Raw genomic sequence first — 20,784 nt, forward strand, 5'->3', positions numbered from 1 at the left:
CCATTTTCCAAATCTATATATTTATTATATATTTCACATACAATACAGAACCCATCTGTAGCTTATGTATCTTCTGATACTGCAAGAAAACCAAAGAAAATCCAATTTAGTTGGGCAAAATTGTGCTGAGGCAAAGGAGGGGCGAAAAAGAATGAGTGGAAGGTAGAACAGGTCCGCCTCATTTGTCACTGTACTGTTCAATCACAAGCTTCCTAAGACGGCTGAATAGAAACACTGTGTTGTGGTCCATGCTTTTGAAGGAACACATCAACAAATTACACACTGCAATTTCAAAACACTAGACTAAAGGTGACCCTCCAGGCCTGAGGTCGACTGAATAAATGACATTCCTTTTACCATTTAGTGGGGAGACAATGTGAAGTGCAGTCGGACTAAATTCATGCCACAATACATTGTATATTCAATGCCACATTGACCATATGCTTGCTGAATGGATGATAAAATGAGAGGAAATAATGCAAAAAAAAAAAAGAAGAAACAAAAGAAGAACAACAAAAACAACAAATCTTTGTATGTTTACAGTTTATCAAGCAGCTTTATCATATCATGACCATGTAAGTGGACATCTCAAGGATATGAGTGAAAATGCCACTGCCAATAATAGATCCAGCAGTCAGACTGCTGAAAAGATTCTGGCATAATCACATAAAAACAGCATAAGCCTACAGTGTTCTTATTGATGAAGAGTCAGAAAAATACCAGTCCATCATTTCGTCACATACTTTTCTATATATACTTAAGGTATGAAGCAAAATCGAAGGGATCTTTTATAAAAATGAATAAATAATCAAATAAATATTAAACATAATAAATACACAATAAACCAAAAATAAATAGATAAATATACCAAGCAAATCGAAGGACTGATTGTTGTGCCTTTTGTATGACAAGTATTGTAATGATCCATAACAGTTCTCACTGGCTTGGAGGCTGAGTAGTCCACAGGCTTATACTTCTGATGATCAGCCATTCCTTCTGGTTTGCTGTGACCACAATGCGAACGCACTCAATATCAAAAGCGATTTTATGGTCCACATTGTGAACCTCAATGTTCCCATGTTTGAACTCTCCTAAAGTGATGTAGGAGGAGCACTGCCTGCCTTTTTTTGTTCCCACCAGTTTCTCTCCAACTTCTAGAGCTCCGTGATGCAAAATGTCATTCTGCCGGTCATCTGTTCCAGTGCTGATCTTAATTTTGCTGATTTTTGTTGGCTTGTTGAAGACTATAACATAAAAGTCCCCAGTGGAAGGAGCCTTGCCCCAAAAGTACTCATCCACACTGCTGTAAGCTTTGGCAGCATCATAGCTCTCAAACACATTAATGTTAGTGTACAGCGTGGCAGGGGGGTTGTCTGGAATATCCAGTGAGTCCTCCTCAAAGTCATCATCCTTCAGTTTATTCTCAGCCCCCTTGTATGATGAGTAGTACCCCATGTGTTGAAAAAGCGATGGCTTGAAGCGGATCACTTCCTTCTGCGCCAACAGGCCTCGGAAATGAATCAACAGCCAGTCACATGGCATTTCCTGATAGAACATGAGCAGAAAGTGTGCAAGTCTGGGGAGATCTCTAGAGTGGTAAAGCTTCCCGATATACCCCAGCTTGGAGAACTCCAGAGTGACCCAGTATGACCCCTCTCTGGAAGTGACTACCTTCTTTAGAGCAGTAAGAAAATTTCGTGAGCATCTCACATCATCCTCTAGCATCATGTAGAAGTGGGACAGGTTGGTGCAGAAGTTTAGGAGGAAAGCATAGTCTACATTCTGCTTGGAACGGAACCGAACTCTGTCCTCAGGGTCATTGTAGTTTCGCTTCAGCCCGTCAAGAGATGGGTAATATTCTTCGGGCGCATGGATGACCAGTAGACGTCCTGCAATGATATGATGCCCAAACTTGCGGGTGATCTCTTGAACCAAACTCTCACACCAAGCCAGGTCGAAATCTGCTAAGTGAACCACAACTACAATCTCTTTAAGCTCTTCGTAGCTAGACTGATCAAAAATGGACTTGATGGTCTCCAAAAGGTAATTTCCTCTTTTTCTTTTCACTGATGATAATCCAATTGTGAGGTACTCTGTGTAAAAAAAGATATATATATATAATTCTTTTCTAAATTCAACACATTCATAAAGGGTTTATTGCATAAATACTTGCACTTTGGACCATCATTTATTACACTTCTGATGGTACTGTAGTACAGTAGTTCACTGTCAGTGTCTACGAGAGCTAACAAAGATGAATGCAAGTGACATTTATTAGATATATAAGAATATTTGCAAGTTTTTTATTAGCAAGCTGTTTTCTGCCTAGATACCTCATCATGCACACACAGGAAAATGCTCGAACAATACATTTAAAACACAATTTAAAACAGGTAATGTGTCATAACACTGAATGCAAGAAACCCATTATGTTTTCATTTTATTTTGCATGCTGGCATTATGGTAAATTACAACTACTTCAAAAAAGATTGAGTGCCACGTTAAATTACATGGAAATAAATAAATAATTTTACTTTTTCGAGGCAAAGGTGTCCCAGCAAGGTAACGATATGTCACGTTAATGGTTCCGGAAAAATTGGTGATGTCTTTGAAGGTGTGAACATATCGCTCAGAATTTAGCGGGTGCATCGAGACCTCCCTGAGCTGCCGTTTATCCTCCTCCTGTGGACAAACAGATATATTAATACAAACTGATTATATACAGTGGCATGTTTTTTTTTAAATATATTTTTAGACCTTTTTGAATTTTTCACATTTTGCTATTTTTCATCTTAAAGTGGTCATGATTCTACACACAATACAATAACAAAGTAAAATCACGTGTTTGGGGTGTTTTGTTTATTTATTAAAAAATAATGTAATATCTAATTTACATCAGTATTCAGATCCTTTTTCATGACACTTGCAATTAAGCTCTGGTGCATCCTCTTTCTATGAATGATCCCTTAGATGCTTCTACTGTACAACTAGATTGGAGTCCACCTGTGCCTAAATTATATGAATTGATTGAACATAACATAAATAACATAAGGTCTGACAGGAGATGGTGTATGTCAGAGTGAAAACAAAGCCATGATGTCAAGATAATTATCTGTAGACCCGCAGGAAAGGATTATCTATAGACCTGCGGAAAAGGAGTCTGCAGCATTGAAAGCGCCCAAGAGCTTGGAGTCCTCCATCTGTCTCATATGGAAGAGATTTGGTACAACCAATAGCCTTCCCAGATGTGGCTGCCCAGCCAAAACAAGTAATTGGTAATGAAGAGCCTTGGTCAGAGAGGTAACCAAGCACCCAAGGGTCACTAGAAATGAGACCCAGAGTTTCCTTGTGGGGAGTGCTGCGGGGAGTGTGCCACAAATCCCATGAGAAACAAATTCCTCTGGTCTAATGACAAAATATAAGAAGAAATCAGGCACTGCACATTACCTTATTAAAAACATCCCTAAAGTCAAACACATTGGTCGCAGCACCAGGCTGTGTGGATATATTTCTGGGACTGGGAGACTTGTCAGTATATACTTGTCAGTATATAGGGAAAAATAGATGCAGAAACATATAGCGCAACTCTAAACAAAAACCTAATCCAGAGCGCCCAGGGTCTCAGGCTGGGGTGATGGTTTACATTTCAACAAGAGAATGACCCAAAGCATACCACCAAGAAAACACAGGAGGGGCTTCAGAACAACAAGTCCTGGAGTCCAAACCTGAACCCAACAAGACATTTTTTTAAGAGACTTGAAAATGATTGTGCACAGACACTACCCATCTAATAAGCTCGAATATTATTATGTAAAGGAAATATTATAGTCTTTATTTCTTTTTAACAAGTTAACAAAAACTTCTCTAAACACAGAAGTTTATTTATTATTGTGTATAGAATGATGAGGAAAAAAGGATTTTAATACACTACTGTATATGGTACCAGTATGAAGTTTGAAGTTTGGATTTCTTTTCTACATTCTAGAACAATACTGTATACATTTTTTTTTAAATGAATATAATACCACACATGATATTTGGTAACTGATATTAGGTAGTTGTTATTTTGAGACACAAAGATGTCAGCACAATAATCTTTATGAAAGCAGCTACAAAAGTTAGTCCACATATGGCAGGAAGAAGGAGATCATGATGCATTTTCCTCCTGTAATAGGGTTTTCTTCAGACACACAATGTATATTTAACAGCTTGAGGGCCGAATTTGATGAATTACTTACTCTGTTTTACTTAAACAGATGCCATGTTATCCAAGCATAAATATATGTTTTTCAGTAGTAGGCTGCATTATTCTGCTTACAGATCAACTGATAACACTGCAGATTCTATTTTGCAATAACTTCCTGCTTGTTTATGTTATATAAAAGAATGCTTATTTCACCAAACCAGACTATTACTCAAACAAACAAACAAACAAACAAACAAACAATCTTTTGGGTTTGGAGAAAATCAGCACAAACTATTGCAGGTTATACAGTACCTTTAAATAATTATTTAGCTTCCTGCGTATCTGTTAACTAAAATTAATCTGTAGAAAATGACCAGAATGGTTAGAAGACCACATAAGTTTTCCTCCTGTCAGCCAGCAACAGCAATCTAAGACTAACAAGCACAGAACAACTGACAGTTGAAGACGTCTGGTTTTTCTACACATACAAACAAATTATATGTGTCTATATATAATCCCTCATAAAATTCTAAATCCATTTTTTTAGTAAAAAAAAAAAAATCTCTTAAATAATTCAAAAGACAACCACACACAACTTCTTGTGACCACAAAGATTTCATCATTAATTTGATCTCATAAATATTAATCAGGTCTCTTGCATTTGTAATCATGAAATTTTAACCATGATGTGTTTTGAGTTCCATCATTATGTCTACAACTCATGAACATCAATGCCCTGAATTATAAAAAAATAATAACTACTAAGAAATAATAAATCTAAAAGCTTTTGATATAAAAACTATAAAAACAACACCCAGCCCTTACTGATTTCTATCGGCCCCCCTGTCAAGGTTTCCCTTGTGTACTTGTTATTGTCGTTTTGTGGACAGTTGTTGGCTCAGGACGCCTACTGTGGCATTTGTCTTTCATTGTAAGGGATGGCTTCGCTGCCTCAGTAGCAGAGGTGTCGAAAGTTTGCTTATTCTCAGTATATACAGTAAGCTCCTGGGTTTCTTACATTGGGGTCTGTTATTGTTTGTTTGTTTTTTAGATACTGTATATCCTGTCTGTACTCTATATCCTTTTTCAATACTGTATATCTACTCTTCTCTATGCTTATCTTGATTCTGAAAAGCTAGTGCAAATGTTAAAGGGTGATAGCTTCTCTGTGTTTGGTCCCGTTTTAGATGTGTAAATATGTGTAATAAATGTCTTCTTCAGGCTACTGGTGCTGTTGCTATGCCACAGACACTGGACAGAAAACATATCAAGTTAGCTTTGTACTGAAAACATACTGATAACTCCAGAGCTACTGCCACCCATGGTAAAAAATAAAAAAACTTCTATCAATACCTAACAGAATAACTGACTAAGATCAGGAAGGAAGAGCTACTGAGGAGAGGTTCCTCCCCATATCTATATGCAGACTGATGCTAACTTGCTACAGTTACCTGCGAATGGAGTGTGCGATCACATCACTGCTGCTCCTGACACTGCTCCAATGTTTCAGCAGATATATTTTACCTCATATGGCATAAAAGACACTGTCTACTGTTATTTTGGATGACAAATTGTTACACATGTGATGACGCTGCTTACTGTTATAGTTGGTTAAGATCACCTGTGAAATGCTAACAGGAGGGCATAAAAGTTAATGCTGCCTGCTGCCTTCAGGTTAAAAACATCGACTACTGTCCATCCACAACACTATACTATAACACTATACGCCCGTTTATTTTGGGTTTATGAGGACGGAGCCTCCTGGATTCAGGAGGCTGGCAGGGAGACCAGGTCCCAGTGTTTGCTCTGCTACAGCACCAGTGTCAAGTTGCTACCTTGTTGCTGCCACGTTCCACTGTACCAAGTACAATTTCCAGCACACAAGGTTCTGGCTCAAGGTTCATGCCAAGAAGCTCCCATGTTTAGTTCCACCTCAGCGTTCAGCCTCTGGATGAAATTTCATCCCCCCATTTCAAAGTTTTTCATGTTAACACACTGTTAATAGACTGGTTTCTAGGGCTACTTGTTCTGTGCATCAGGAGACATGGCTTAGGACAATGGTTCTGTCAGTGTTCCTCCATGTGCTTGTTTTTGTGTTTTTTCCCAGGACTCGCATTGTCACATTTATTGGTCAGTTGTTTCACTATCACTTGTTTTGGGTGTTTTATTTAGTTTGAGATTTCATTGAATTTCCTGGGTTTCTTAAAATAAGGTTTGTTATTGTTTGTTTGTTTGTTAGCTTGTGTATATCTTGACTGCTACACTTGGCTGTGCTTATTTTTTATTCTGCTTAGCTAGTGCAAATGGTAACAGCGTATAAATGCATTAGGTGTTATTAGGTGTTATTCCCTCCGCTGTATACTGTAGGATAACAAAAGTCAATCCCTTTGTACTAAAATGCCTAAACATAGTGGACAACACTTTTGAACATATCGTGGGCTCTCCTTCATGCAACATTTTCAGCTCCTTTATATTTTTAAGGTTTGTGCATGTGCACTGTTTTCACAAATTCAGAAAGACAAATTCAAAAGTTCAAACCCAGAAACATAAAACTACCACTGCACAACACTGATTTTGTTTCAACCCCGTCTGAGCTGATTTGGATGATTCATTATTGTAACTTTATGACAGAGGCAACTTTTTTATTGAATGCAGTTTCTGTAGTCTGAAAGTGCTTTACACAGTAAAAAATGATTTCAAGCTTCAAATATTATTTACTTCAAGAATTTTACCAGAAATGTAAAAAAAAAAAAAGAACTAAACTAAAAACGTCTTAAATGAAATGTGTATAGTTTCAACGAAGCAGTGACTAACAGCTCGCATGTAAAAAACTTTAGACAACAACATCTGCATACTTTGTCTTCAAAAATCTGGAGCTGACTATAACTGGTCTGACCTGTCCTATATAGGACTGGTCCATTTATAAATGACACAAGAAAATGCCCTTTAAAAATGGTGCAGTAACTGTGTCACATACACTGGACTGTATGCAGAAAACATATCAAGTTACTGTAGCTTTGTACTAAAAGCGAAAAAGAAAAAGAATGGCTTTGGTATTAATGATCTTAAACTCTAATTCATCAATGAAATTATACTGCCAAACCAAAAACATTAAAAACAAATATATTTTATATTTTACCATGTGTCATTGTGTTTGTCACACCTCTGAAATTTATTTAAAAAAAAACCATATTGTAATTAAAGCATAGCGACACATGGCCAAATTCCCTTTATTCTTGGAAATTTCCCTTCATTCCCTTTTAATTCCCAAATTCCCCCCGCTATGTTTATTTGTTGGTCTTCGTTCAGTATGTCACATAATAGCTATAAAAATAACCATATACCTGATAATGGCCATATTCACTATCTTAATTAATTAAAAAAGCAAACAACCTGCCTGAAATGTGACAAAGAGTGGGAGGTTAGAGAAAATTGAATTCGCCAAGAAACTATTTATACAGCAAAAAAATAATTTCAGGTTTCCACATCTGCTATTCGAAGCCACTATCATCAAGTACTTATAAGGTGTGCCAGAAGAAAACCATGAAGACTGTAGCACTATTGTGCAATTCACCTTAATTAGGCACCTTCATGTTTAACAATACAAATACCATCTTTTATTGATTTTGCCAATTCATATTTTGTCACTTCTGCATTACTGAGTCAGTAAAAAAATTATAATAATCAAACAAACATACAAAATTAAATATTATAGAAAAATGTCAGTAAAAAAAACAAAAAATTTTATGAAACTACACAACGTCTACATGACACTATTGATGAATTTTTTAAAAGCATATCATTTTCAATTATTGTTTTCCCACTGCATGGTGCACAGGTTTGTATTTTGATGTTGCATGGGAGGATTATTTTGATTATTGCTGTGAATCATGCGTTCGGTGTTTTAATTCATGATTCCTGTTTTAGTTTAATTTACGTCCAGAACATTTCCTTGTTTCCTGTTTCATGTTGGTTTATTATACACTGCACAAGGTGTTCAGCCATGTTAAGTGTAATTTAAAAACTGCCCCGTTCAGAGGGAACTGTGAGCGGTGTAGGGTAAAACTTAACAACGGGTCATCACTGTGGTGGAAGTGGGCATAAAAAATGCGGAGCGTGAAAAAGCCGGAGTCTTGAACAGGGATTTATATATCTATTATCATTATTATAGAGGATGATGTAATATAGATATAACACAATAATTTTAAATCTAATTTAAAATCTAAAAAGTAATACTTTTATTTACAAACCAAACTTTTATTTAAAAAAGAATTTATTAACAATGTATACACCTTGCAATAGTATACATTTTATAATAGTATTAGTTTATGTTTCAATAAATATTTAATAATTAAAATCCATTGGGTAAACTTTCACAGTAGCAACAGGTATCTGAGGTGCTTATGTAACCAGGGTAACTCTGGTGATGTTGCAAAGTGTTTCGAATAGTGGAATTTTATCACTGGAGGTTCCCTTAACCAACATTTCCTGCACAGGGAACACGAATTAGGGAGTAGGGAGAATGGAAAACAGCCAAGTATTGTTATTCAAGGCACATGCTCTTGAGTTTCTTTGTCTTGTCTTCCTACGTATGACTGCTAATTGGTCATAGTCATAGCCCTAGCTGTTGCGTCGGTTTTGTAAGTTTTAACTCTGCTAAGCATACTGTACTGCCAAAGAGATTGTTTGTGTGTTTAACATGTATAATAAAGTTTCGCCTGTGTATACATCCTGCCTCTTCACCACTTGTGACATTGTGATACCAAACATTGACTTTGTTACAGTATGTATGTTACAGTTATTTTATATTAATAGTATTAACATATTATAATAAAATCTATTACCGTAGAAATGTTTCATTTCATTTTATTATATTTGGGATTTTTCCTTTAAAGAATTAATTTACATGTAACTAAGACTTATACAGGTGGCATTGGTGGCACCTCCAGGATCGAGGGTTCAATTCCCGCCTCAGGTCTGTGTGCATGGAGTTTGCATGTTCTCCACATGTTTAGTGGATACTCCGGTTTCCTCCTTCTGTCCAAAGATAACCAGATTAGGCTACTCTGCATTCCCAAATTGGCCATAGTGTGTGAATGAGCATGTGTGTGTGTGTGTGCCCTGCAATGGATTGGCACCCTGTCCATGGTGTACCCCGCCTCGTGCCCTTGAGGTGTGAACACAGATTTTTTTTTCTTTAAAAGAAAAACTCATCAAACAGTAGCAGATCATACAATTCTAAATGTAGGCGTTCAAGTAATGATACCACATGCTTTTCTTAAAATAATAACTTTATATTTCTCTCATATTTTCCATGTGAGATAAAGCTAACTAGCACTCACCAGCACATAGCCATCCTCCATGTAAAGGTTCATGAAGAGCAGAAAGGTGATGAGAATCACCAAAAAGGGGATGGTGGAGCGTTTACGTAAGCATCTCATTTTATCCAGGTTCTTCAACAAAAACCTCATGATGGAGACACTACCACTCAGATCTGAAAAAAAAGAGAAAGATGAAGCTACATCAGTGCTGAATTACCGCAATACTTGATATGATGCTTATAAAATGCCATATTTTAAGCATAGGAAAACGTCATCCTTGAAATTATTGCTTTACACCAGTAAGAAACGTGGTATTGAATAATAATGATTAGTTTTGGGTGGAAAAATCCGGCTCTGTGTAAATCAGCAACTCTCCATAAAGTAGACTGCCCAATCCTGTCTTGTCTACACAGAGTCTAGGATGGTGTTGGAAATGGCAGATGCAAATACTGTCATGAAAAGAGGCTTAGCTCATTGTTGCAGAACACTTGTACAATCATGTCTTTAGAGAATTATCCCCATGCTCACACTGCATATCTGCACAGAAAACAGAGTATAATCTATTTGTTTGTAAGGCAATGCACTGCAGAAATTCAGTTGAATTATAAAGCCACTTTCCCAGGCACTACATTCAAATTAACCTGACAATAAGAAGCTACATGTAAGCTATTGTACTAAGATTAGATAAGAACACAACAGTATGATAGGATTAATATTACGACCCACTTTGTATTAGCAAACTTGACACTAAGCATCTGTTATTCAAACTTACTAAAGTCTGCACTTGCTGCTAAGCATTTGCTAATATATATATATATATAGCTCAGTGGTTAAGGCATTGGACTACGGTTCGGAAGACCCTAGGTTCAAACCCCACAACCACCAAGTTGCCACTGTTAGGCCCTTGAGCAAGGCCCTTAACCCTCAACTGCTCAGATGTGTAATGAGGTAAAAATGTAAGTTGCTCTGGATAAAAGTGTCTGCCTAAATGTAATGTAAATGTATACAGTATATAAAAACATACTATATAGCAATACATTTAGGACTGCATTAAAGTATTTATACAAGTTTTTCTTTTCCTGTAATGTGTATATATTTTTTGACTGACATTGTATATACTGAATCTGTTTATTTATATATGTATATCTATACACACACACACACACACGCACACACACACACACACACACACACACACACACACACACACACACACACACACACACAGTATTGAGGCCTCCATAGTCCCTGGTTGGACTACAGAGGTTCCTAAAGGGATACACACACACACACACACACACACACACACACACACACACACACACACACACACACACACTATTCCATTCACCTAGTACAGAAAGAAATAGGAAAATAGCACTATGAAGCAAAGATAGGATAAAATGTCTTTGGTATTTTCGTAGCAGCAGAGGGCCATTTTGTTCTCAGTAGCCTTCATTCGAGGAAGAGTGGATGCAATCGTTATCACCTTTTTGCTTGAAAAAAAAAACCCTAAAAGTGCTCCATTATGTGCAATATGTGGGCTTGGGGTGTTTTTCCAATGGTAAATTACACTAAACAAGCCAAAAATAGATATAAAATGAGAAGTGCTGTTGAAGATTCTTGTGAAAGCATCTCCTTATCCCTTTTTTCTATAACTCTTGCTAACCACAAAGGACCACTAATGGAATACAAAAAAGCTCTATGCTAGATTCCGTAGCCAAATAGGTATCGATCGGGCTGACCACTAGTCTGCTTCACCAGGGAATTGGCCAGTCAATTGCTGTCTGCACTAACAGCAGTTAACGTGTTCAGCCCAAACAACACCATGGTCCATTTCAACACCTACAGTATAGAAATATCACAACTCACCAACTAATGATGTTTAATGGAGCTCTTTAGAAAACATACTGGATACCTGTTGTTCTAGCAATGTGATGTTCAATTATCAAGGCTGATTCAGTTGTCCAGGCTCTTTTGCCCTTTGCTCAAGCTCTCATTATACTTTTAAATCTTTTATAGATGCTGAGAATTAGGCATTAAAAAACACAGTGGGACATGAGATCAGACATTACTGTATGTCATCTGACATCAAAACAAATCTCCTGGGTAGATTGTAAGACTGTTTCCAAACTTTTGTTGGCCTAATGGCAGACATTATTGCATTTCGCCTGACTTGGATTATTTTTTGTAAAATACATCAATTATTTTCAGTAAAAAAAACACTCTTTGTCTATGTTAAAGGAAAAAAAAAACTATACACAGTTCCTGCTCATTTAGGCAGCTATCCAGACAGTAATATGGCAGCAACACGGTGCATACAATATATTACAGATAAAAGTCATTGGCTTCAGGTAGTATCAAACATCAAATTGGGGAAAATGTGAATTGGTATGGTTGTTGGTGCCAAACAAGCTTGTTCCAGTATTTCAGAAACTGCTGATCATCTAGGATTTACACACAACAGTCTCTAGAGTTTACAAATAATGCATCTAAAATAACTATTTAAATCTTTGGTGAGCAGAAAAGCATCTTAGCATGCACAACAGAAGACCTAACATCACTAACATAGGTCATCATTTTTAATCAAAATCCAGCCAAACTACTGTACATCTCAAAAAATACCAAAAAAAAAAAAAAAAAACCTTTCTTAGTCATTGTGTTAGAGACAAGGTCACTGTGGTGCTCTAGCATTCCTGATGAATGGACATTCTATTATTATACAATTGATAAATACACTTACTCTCCCTTTATATCTATATATATCCTGTACAGGGTTGCTGGAGGACTGGAGCCTTTCCAGGGGGACTCCAAGCAGTATACGCCCTGGATGGGGTGCCAGTCCATCAAAGGGCACAAGCACACACACACACACACACACACACACTCATACTCACACACACATACACACACACACACACACACACACACACACACACACACACACACACACACACACACACACACACACACACACTAAAGGAAGTTTGGAAATACCAATTGACCTAATCTCAGAATCCAGAAGAACCTCACCAAACACGGTGAGAACACACAGACCTGAAGGCCGGACTCGAATCCTCAGCCCTGGCAGTGTTAACCCCTACGGCACACTGCCAACTTTATAAATACATTCTTTACCATATATCTTACAACTGAAATGGTTCTGTACAATATAAACATAGTGTATACACCTTACCTTGTAAGGAAATGTATAAGATTTAATTTATTGTTCGCTACAAATTTTGATCACAAGATTTTGCAGAGCAACCTGGTGACCCTGTCTGTAACTGTCCTTTCCACACGTCCTTCTGCAAGCAGGGAGATTAATAAACTAATGAATCTAATTACTAATTACCATACTAATTTGTTTCACAGATGCTCCACAACATTAAATGTATCTGTAAAAGTTGATGTGTTAATGTATTTCTCTTTAATAATAAAAAAAATCAGTGGAAAATTGTTTTGGCATTGGAGGATTAAGACAATCTAGGGCAAAGATAATCAACTTGGGGTTAATAACAGTAACCGGCTTTTTGTTGGGCTTGAATTATTATATCCTTACTTATTTAACAGGCACTCAAAAAACATGAAACACTTGGTCCCACAAAAGGATACAACCTCAGCTTCATTTGAACATATACTTTAGTGAAGACTCTACATAGATATATTTGGGTTAAAATGTTTAATTTTTATAGGATTTCTATAAAACACTATTTAATGGATGCATGGACACATTCTTGAGTGCTACACCTTGAACTTGTCTTTCCCTCCTCGCCCCATGTGCTCTATTGTTAATAAAAAGAGAAAAAAAATCACTTTGCCAGACCAATGGAGGTTTACTGTACAATTACACAATTGGATGGTTTTTAAATTTTCTAGTTCATGCTGTTTTGCATCTGAGTGGCACTGGGGTTATGTCACGATAATACAGATTAATGGCGGGTCTGGTTCCTTTCAGCTGTTTAGGCTGCAGGTGGACTCAACTTTCCACAGGAGGTCACTCAGGGATGCCACTTCACACTTTACTGCTGATGCAGTGAGAGAAACTGGGGCAGGAATCTACACAGACCTTTCAAAATATGATGCATACACAGCAGAGAACATAACAGGTTGACACATTGCTGAATAAAACAGAGATCCTGCATGTAGAATTGCAATAGATCATGGGCAAGGGAGATGCTTGTTTTATATTTCCAGAAAGAAAGGAATATTTTTTTATTTCTGAAGGGAAATTATTTATAAATACATTATAAGTGTCAAGCTTTCTCACCCCCTCAGATAGCCTTTCACAAACTCCATCCTCATTAGACATGGCCTCTGGCTGACTGCAAAATGTCTATTAGAAATGTATAAATCTGTGGTGATATCAGTCATCACTAAACTCAATTGAGCTGAACTCTACTAGACATGAATAAAACAATTTTGAAGAAACAAATCCTCTGATACAAGCTTTGGTTTTGGTTTTCAAACATCGTAGAATTTAACAGTTAATTGCTTCTGACAAGGGCCAGATTGAGCAAGAAAGCAGAGCTTAGATCTCCTTGTTGTCTGCCAAGGACCTCACTTTTGAAGAGGCGTGTTCTGAAGGGAATGTCTATTCAACCATCCATCTCCTACCTCAGAGGAAACACTGTGACGGCAAATTAAGCATGTACACTATAGAGAAAGGTAACTCATCTGGACTGTGTTCATTTGAATACACACGATCATAGGAAATCCATATGGGATGCCCAAATATTGGCTCATCTGCATGTGGATTGTACTCATTATCTGAAGTCACTGACTAATCTAAACAGATGACTGAACAAATTTAGTGCTCAGCTTTATTTTTCTAACATAGACGTACAACAAGAACAGGCGTGAATCAATGATTAAAGGGATACAACACAATTGGATGAATTGTTAAGCAAAAATAATCACAATCATGACAATATGGTTATTTCTGGGCAACTGGCAACAATTTTAGTAAATGATTTTATGTATATGAAAACCATCTCAGGAAAGCAAGACCAGAAGTTAACTCTGCTGAGGAGAAGTTCATTTAGAGCTAGCAGCCTTAAAAATATATATTATTACATACCATATATGTATACAGTATGTGTGTATATGTACTGTATATGTTTATAGGTACTGTGCAAAAGTTTTAGGCAGGTGCTATAAACTAATTTTATTTATTGATTGACCCCAGCCACTGGATTCAGTGCCGGTCCCAAGCCCGGTTAAAATGGGATGGTTGCGTCAGGAAGGGCACCCGGCGTAAAACCTGTGCCAAATTGTTGTGCCAGCAGACTGGATATTCCGCTGTGGTGAACAACATTTATTTATTTATTTATTTAAATATACTGTATATTTTAATTTTTTCCAAAACAAAAAGTAAAATCTAAATCATATTAATATTTGGTGTAACTGCCCAATGGCTAGGACCAGGTCTTACACTTGCACACTTGCACAAAGTCAAGGATTTTGTAGGATCAGAGTCAGGTGTATGATTAACCAGTTATACTGTACCAAGCAGGTGTTAAGGATCATCAATTTCAAATGTAGGTTGAAATACAATATACTGTATGTTGCCATTAAATGAAACAGAAACAGTTTTGTAGGAGGCTTCAAACTGGGTGAGGAATATCCATCCTCTGCTACTAAGGTAAGGAAGTCTGTTGTGGAAGACAGTTTCATGTCACAGGTCATACCCCATGGCAAGACTGAGCACAGCAACTAGATACAAGGTATTTTTACTGCATTAGCAAGGTTTCTCCCAGGCAGACTTGGGGTTCAAACACAAACAAACAGGCAATGTTGAGGACTGTAGTTACAGTGACTGTTAAAGAAAACTTAACCCAGCAGAGGAAATACACATTATGCTTACTTCCCAGTGCCATTAGCAAAGAACTGCCAAAAACCACTGGGACCCTGGGATACTGTGGTTCTCATTAAAGAATTGCGTCAAAAAAGTCATACCTTCCACATGGAAACAAGGATAAGTGACTCAACTAAGCACGAAAACATATAACATGGGGTGCAGAAAAATGGCAGCAGGTGCTCAGGACCGATGAGTCAAAATTTTACATATTTGGCTGTGTAGCAGGAGGGAGGTTGTTTGCCAAAGGGCTGGAAAGCGGCATAATAATGACTGTCTGCAGGCAAAAGTGAAGCATAGTGGAGGTTGTTTGCAAGTTGGGGGCTATAATTCTGCAACTGGAGTTGGAGATTTGGGCAGTGTCCTTGATGTGGTCTTCAATGCTAAGAAATACAGGCGGATAGTTATCCATCACCATCTATGAGGTGTCTGACTGAACGCAATTTTTTCTGCAGCAGAGCAATGACCCCAAACATGCAGCCAACGTCATTAAGAATGATTTTCTGCATACTGAAGAACAAGGAGTCCTGGAAATAATGGTTTGGCTCCTGCAAAGCCCTGATTTCAACATTCTCTAGTCTGTCTGGGATTACATGAAGAGACAGAAGGATTTAAGGCAGCCTACATGCGCAGAAGATCTGTGGTTAGGTTTCCAAGATATTTGGAACAACCTACCTGGCAAGTTATTTCAAAAACTGTGTGAAGAAATTATTCTGTTTGTTTTGTGCATGCACACACACACACACACACACACACACACACACACACACACACACACACACACACACACACACACAACATACATACAGGTGTAGATTAAAGATTCTTTATTGTCACTAGTATAGTGCAGTTATAAACTCAAATTATAACGTAAATTACAATTTTTAGTACTGGCTAAATAATCATATGCTAAAATGGGTTTGCTACTTGAGCTTTGTAAAACTAGGTAAGTGTTGCTCTTTATTTCCTGGGAAGGTCTTTATGAGAGCCAATTTCATCATGTGCTTGATGGGTTTTGCAAATGCACTTATTCCAGAACAGCTGACCTTCGCGACTTAATACCTTAATACCTAATTCATAGTTTTTATTATTATTATTATTATTATTATTATTATTATTATTATTATTATGATGATGATGATGCTAGGATGTAGACAAAGTTGTGTCCAGACTTTTGACTTTTGATAAATATTACTTTATGTTTAGTCTTAAAACGACACCAGCACATTCAAATTCACTTATATACAGTACAGTATTGTTATTTTAGCGCTGAAAATATGAACAAATCCCAGTAAAATATTGAGTTAAGATTTTACAATTAAGATCTGTCAGTTGAGATATTTGTTTACATTGAGCAAGGAGCTTATTACTAGATTATTTAAAAGTAGATTATTATATCCGGCACATAACTGTTCATAACTGCTTTTATTCAACATTTTAATTTAATTTACGAAGCAGGTTAAACTGTAGGCAGATACTTAAGGACTGCAAAAGTTTAATTAAATTCTGTCAAGCGGTCGATTTAAGTCGCGCCCACATTTTGATGCATGTATAGTACGATGACAAAACTTGCGGTTTATAATCTGGCACAAAACTGCTTATACTGTAACTTTACTTCTACTAAACATTTTGATTTCAAATTTTGATGCAGACAAATACCAAAGGACTTGCATCGATGAATTAAACAGACAAACGGACATACAGACAGAAAATTCAGGTATCCGGTCCTCTATAATGTATGAAACATAAAGATTGAAAGAGTGAGTTGTGACCGATGTACAGACAAAACCTTTCTTTTATTTCTAGTGTATAAGCATCATGAATTGCACATGCTGTCATTTATTTTTTTACTGTAAGTGTATTTAGATCTCAACCACAGGCACAAAGCAGAGAAAACTCTCATTCAGTCGCATTTTGTGGTCTGCTAGTACCATACTATTGTTAATGCTAATGCTTATTTTTTTTATTTATACAGATTTATTATTAGGCTAGCAAGCTATTAGTAACACAGCACAAACCTTACGGGCATTACAAGCACTTATGACTTTATAAATTATTTGATAGTAATCAGTGTTCCTATAATACAATGCAGCACTAACATGGATTATCTTTTAAAAAAAACTGAAGAACATTATCCAGACTTTAAGGCATTTCAAAAATCTTGTTTAATGGACTGTCTCTCCAAGCTGACCGATAAACCCTGTATCAGGTGAGAAGTTCTTGGATTAATTAGGACACAAAGGCATACCCTGCCTTAATATAAAAACCTAGAGAGAGTGAGGTGTGGGAAAGCCAGTTTGAACGTGAAAGAAACAGATTAATAAAGCTGGCAAGAGAAAGCAATTCTCCAGCATTTGATCTTGTTATCTGTTTTACATTATTTCCCCTGGGTGTGCTGCACCTCGCTGATACACAGCTCTGCGCAAATAATCAATTAAGCCTGCAGCCCTCACTCTCTTTGTGTCACAGCTTCTGCCAGTTAAATAGGGTTTCTTGGCCAAAAAAGAGCAGAAAAATGGCAATAAATACTGTGCGGTGTATGAGATAAGAATGTTTCAACACATTAATATATTTGAAATAATACAGAACATTCTGGAAAGAGAAGAATAAAAATCTTTTTTCCGTGATCAATATATATATTGTCTGTCTGATGCAGAATGTTGATTGTAGGCACAATTGCTGTAATTTGTGAGTAATGTAATAGGAAGTGCTTATATCAGGTTATTGATTATTCATTTGCAATTATCTAAGGAAGTGACTAAAAACAACATTTATTATTTATGCTTAATTATGTTTCACTGATCCCATTGTTAACCCATTAATGGCACTGTTTTTAAAGTGTGTGTGTTGAAGAGGGTTACAGAATAGTCGGTAAGTATTGAACAGACATGCTAGAATGACATCATAGCAAGTGATATCTTGAATATTGACAAAATTTTCCAATAGAAAAAGATTCATTATATAATAGAATAAGCTAAATTAGTCTATTATTGTCTATATTATTTATGATGAAAGTTAAATTACAGAATAATATTATCTAAATTTATGGCTAAATTTTACTTATTTCATTATAAAACAACTTCCCTTTTTTCCTGAAAATCAATGCTTAAACATTGAGCATGACAAAAAAAAGTGTTAACCGTCATACAGTATGATTTGTTTATTGTAGACTTATACAAAAAAATATAAAGATATATTTGACTATATTTATTCAAATATTTACCTTGCTAAGATGTTATTTTTGTGTAAAGTGTCTACTGTAATAGGGCTTTACATGGTTAATAGAACATCGGTCACCAAAGGCACAGATGGACAAACACTAGCTCTATGAAAATGTTAATAATGTTAATAATGTTTATGAAGTTTTAACTCAAAATGTTGCAAAAATATTTATTACACATTTACAACACAACATTTACAACTGAAAATTATTTAAACCAAAATCTTTTTAGAAGAGGTTTTGATGTAAGAATATGGGATTTATATAGTATGTTCCCTGATATTTGTGCAATTTGTTCACTGATATAATAATTATGAGTACACATGGAAATAAATGTCAATATAAGTATCAGCTTTATAGTAACGGATATATAGAGAAACTACTGTAGATTAATAAACTTTTATGTATGTTTGTTTGTGGTGGGGATCAATTGTTTCATAATAGGAGTGGAAAAAAGAGGTTATGGGTAAATTTATAGTACTGTAGGAGTAGGCATGTGTATTAATTATAATTAGGCATTAATAATGCCAATAGAATGCATTCAGACAATGAAAATCAGTAAAAATTAAGAAAAGAAATTGTATCGAGCTCATGCTCTCTCTTTCTGTGTGTGGGTGTGTGTGCATGTGTGTTAGTTTAAAAGGTACTGACACTGCATTCCCTGCACTTACAAGTTTTTCTCATTGTCTCATACTTTCACACACAAAAATGCTCTATAAACTCCCTGGAGAAACACATCGAGCAGAGTGCCTGACATATGTAAACATTCACACGTATGTAAACATTGTCAGCAGCTCTCACTGTCTGTGTGTGTGTGCGTGTGTGCTGTTGTGTGTGCATACTTGTGTTCATGTATGCACACACACTGTGTTATCTAGAGAATTGTGTCAGAGCTCCTGCCCACTCCTTTACTGCCAGTGAGTTGAGCAGCAGCAGCAGCAGCGGCGGTAGCAGCATCATGAACTGCACATGCTGTCAGTTGTTTTATGATGTTTATTCAGAGCATGATCTCATAACCACAAACACAAACCAGAGAAAACTCTCATTCAGGTAGTTGCATTTTGTGGTCTGCCACTAAAAGTACCATGCTATAAATACCAGAAAATGAAAGCTAAAATTCTGATCATTTATCTCATCTTCATCTTTTGATCCCAAACCCAAATGTTTTCAGTGTATAACAGAAAAGTTTTGTCCTTGCTTTTATTAATACTTTCAGGGAATCTATGGTAACTGACACACGCTTTTCATGTAAGCTTTTTAAAATCCTGCTTCCAGTTGGGTGGTATGATTGGTTAGCACTGTCGCCTTGCATCTTCAGGGTCAAGGTCTGCATGGGGTCTGCATGTTCTCCCTGAGCTTAGTGAGTTTTCTCCCACAGTCCATAGACATGCGGATTTATCTAATCGGCGTTACTAAATTACCTGTAGTGTGTGAAAGAGCATATGATTGTAGGTAGGCATGTGCCAGCCATGCGATGGACTGGCACCCCGTCTAGGGTGTCTCGTGCCCTAAGTCTCCCCGCGACCCTGTACAGTATACAAGATAAAGCAGTTTAGACGATGCCGCTTGTAGGTGCTTCTAGTTATAGTGTGTGGCATAAAGCATGACAAGATGTCAGGTAAGGATGCCAAAAACCTTCCTAAAATAATATTTTGAATAGCCGCTTATGGTTGGGGTGAAATCATGAAGAAATAAAAAAAAATAAACAATGAATGTATGCACTATTGCTGGTATTAGTTTCGAGAAGGAATTTAATGGAATGGAAATGTTTCCTGTTCAGCATGACACCAAGGGTCAGATGCTACTGAGATGGCCTGACCAGAAAACTGGCCTGTTTCTTTAAATCAATGTAATTTTAGCACCAATCCACCTGATGTAAAAACTCGGCACTTGCTGGGGAAAAAGGGTGTGTACTGAACACATAACTAATAGCTGCTATTTAAGAGCCATTATCTCTTCATCAGGTTTACACTGAGACAATGTAATTACTGTATACATAATTATAGTGTTGCCTAAATGAACATACTGTACATATATGGTAGAGACACATAAATAAGGTGTTCCTGTTGCCAAATAACCATGACCCAAATAATTTTTATTCATTACTTATGGTTTTGAATAAGTTTTGAATGAGCAACCTTTTATGCAACCATTTTCTGGTCTTTATAACACAGTGCTGTTAAATTCTCAAATGTGAACA

The 20,784-nt window shown here is 36.6% G+C and overlaps 1 protein-coding gene across 2 annotated transcripts in view; it reads right to left on the bottom strand.

Moving 5' to 3' along the window:
- Window positions 1-883: 883 nt before the first annotated feature.
- Window positions 884-20,784, bottom strand: part of mgat4c (mgat4 family member C) — a 168,488-nt gene continuing 148,587 nt past the window's right edge. For both annotated transcript variants that reach the window (XM_053500634.1, XM_053500633.1), the window contains 3 exons: window positions 9,529-9,680; window positions 2,535-2,682; window positions 884-2,093 (listed from right to left, as the gene is read on the bottom strand). In XM_053500634.1, the coding sequence (XP_053356609.1) occupies window positions 937-2,093; window positions 2,535-2,682; window positions 9,529-9,657 (1,434 nt within the window). In that variant the 5' untranslated portion in view covers window positions 9,658-9,680 and the 3' untranslated portion in view covers window positions 884-936. The remainder of the gene's footprint in view (window positions 2,094-2,534; window positions 2,683-9,528; window positions 9,681-20,784) is intronic.

Source organism: Clarias gariepinus, chromosome 7, assembly GCF_024256425.1.
Source record: "Clarias gariepinus isolate MV-2021 ecotype Netherlands chromosome 7, CGAR_prim_01v2, whole genome shotgun sequence".
NCBI lineage: Eukaryota > Metazoa > Chordata > Actinopteri > Siluriformes > Clariidae > Clarias > Clarias gariepinus.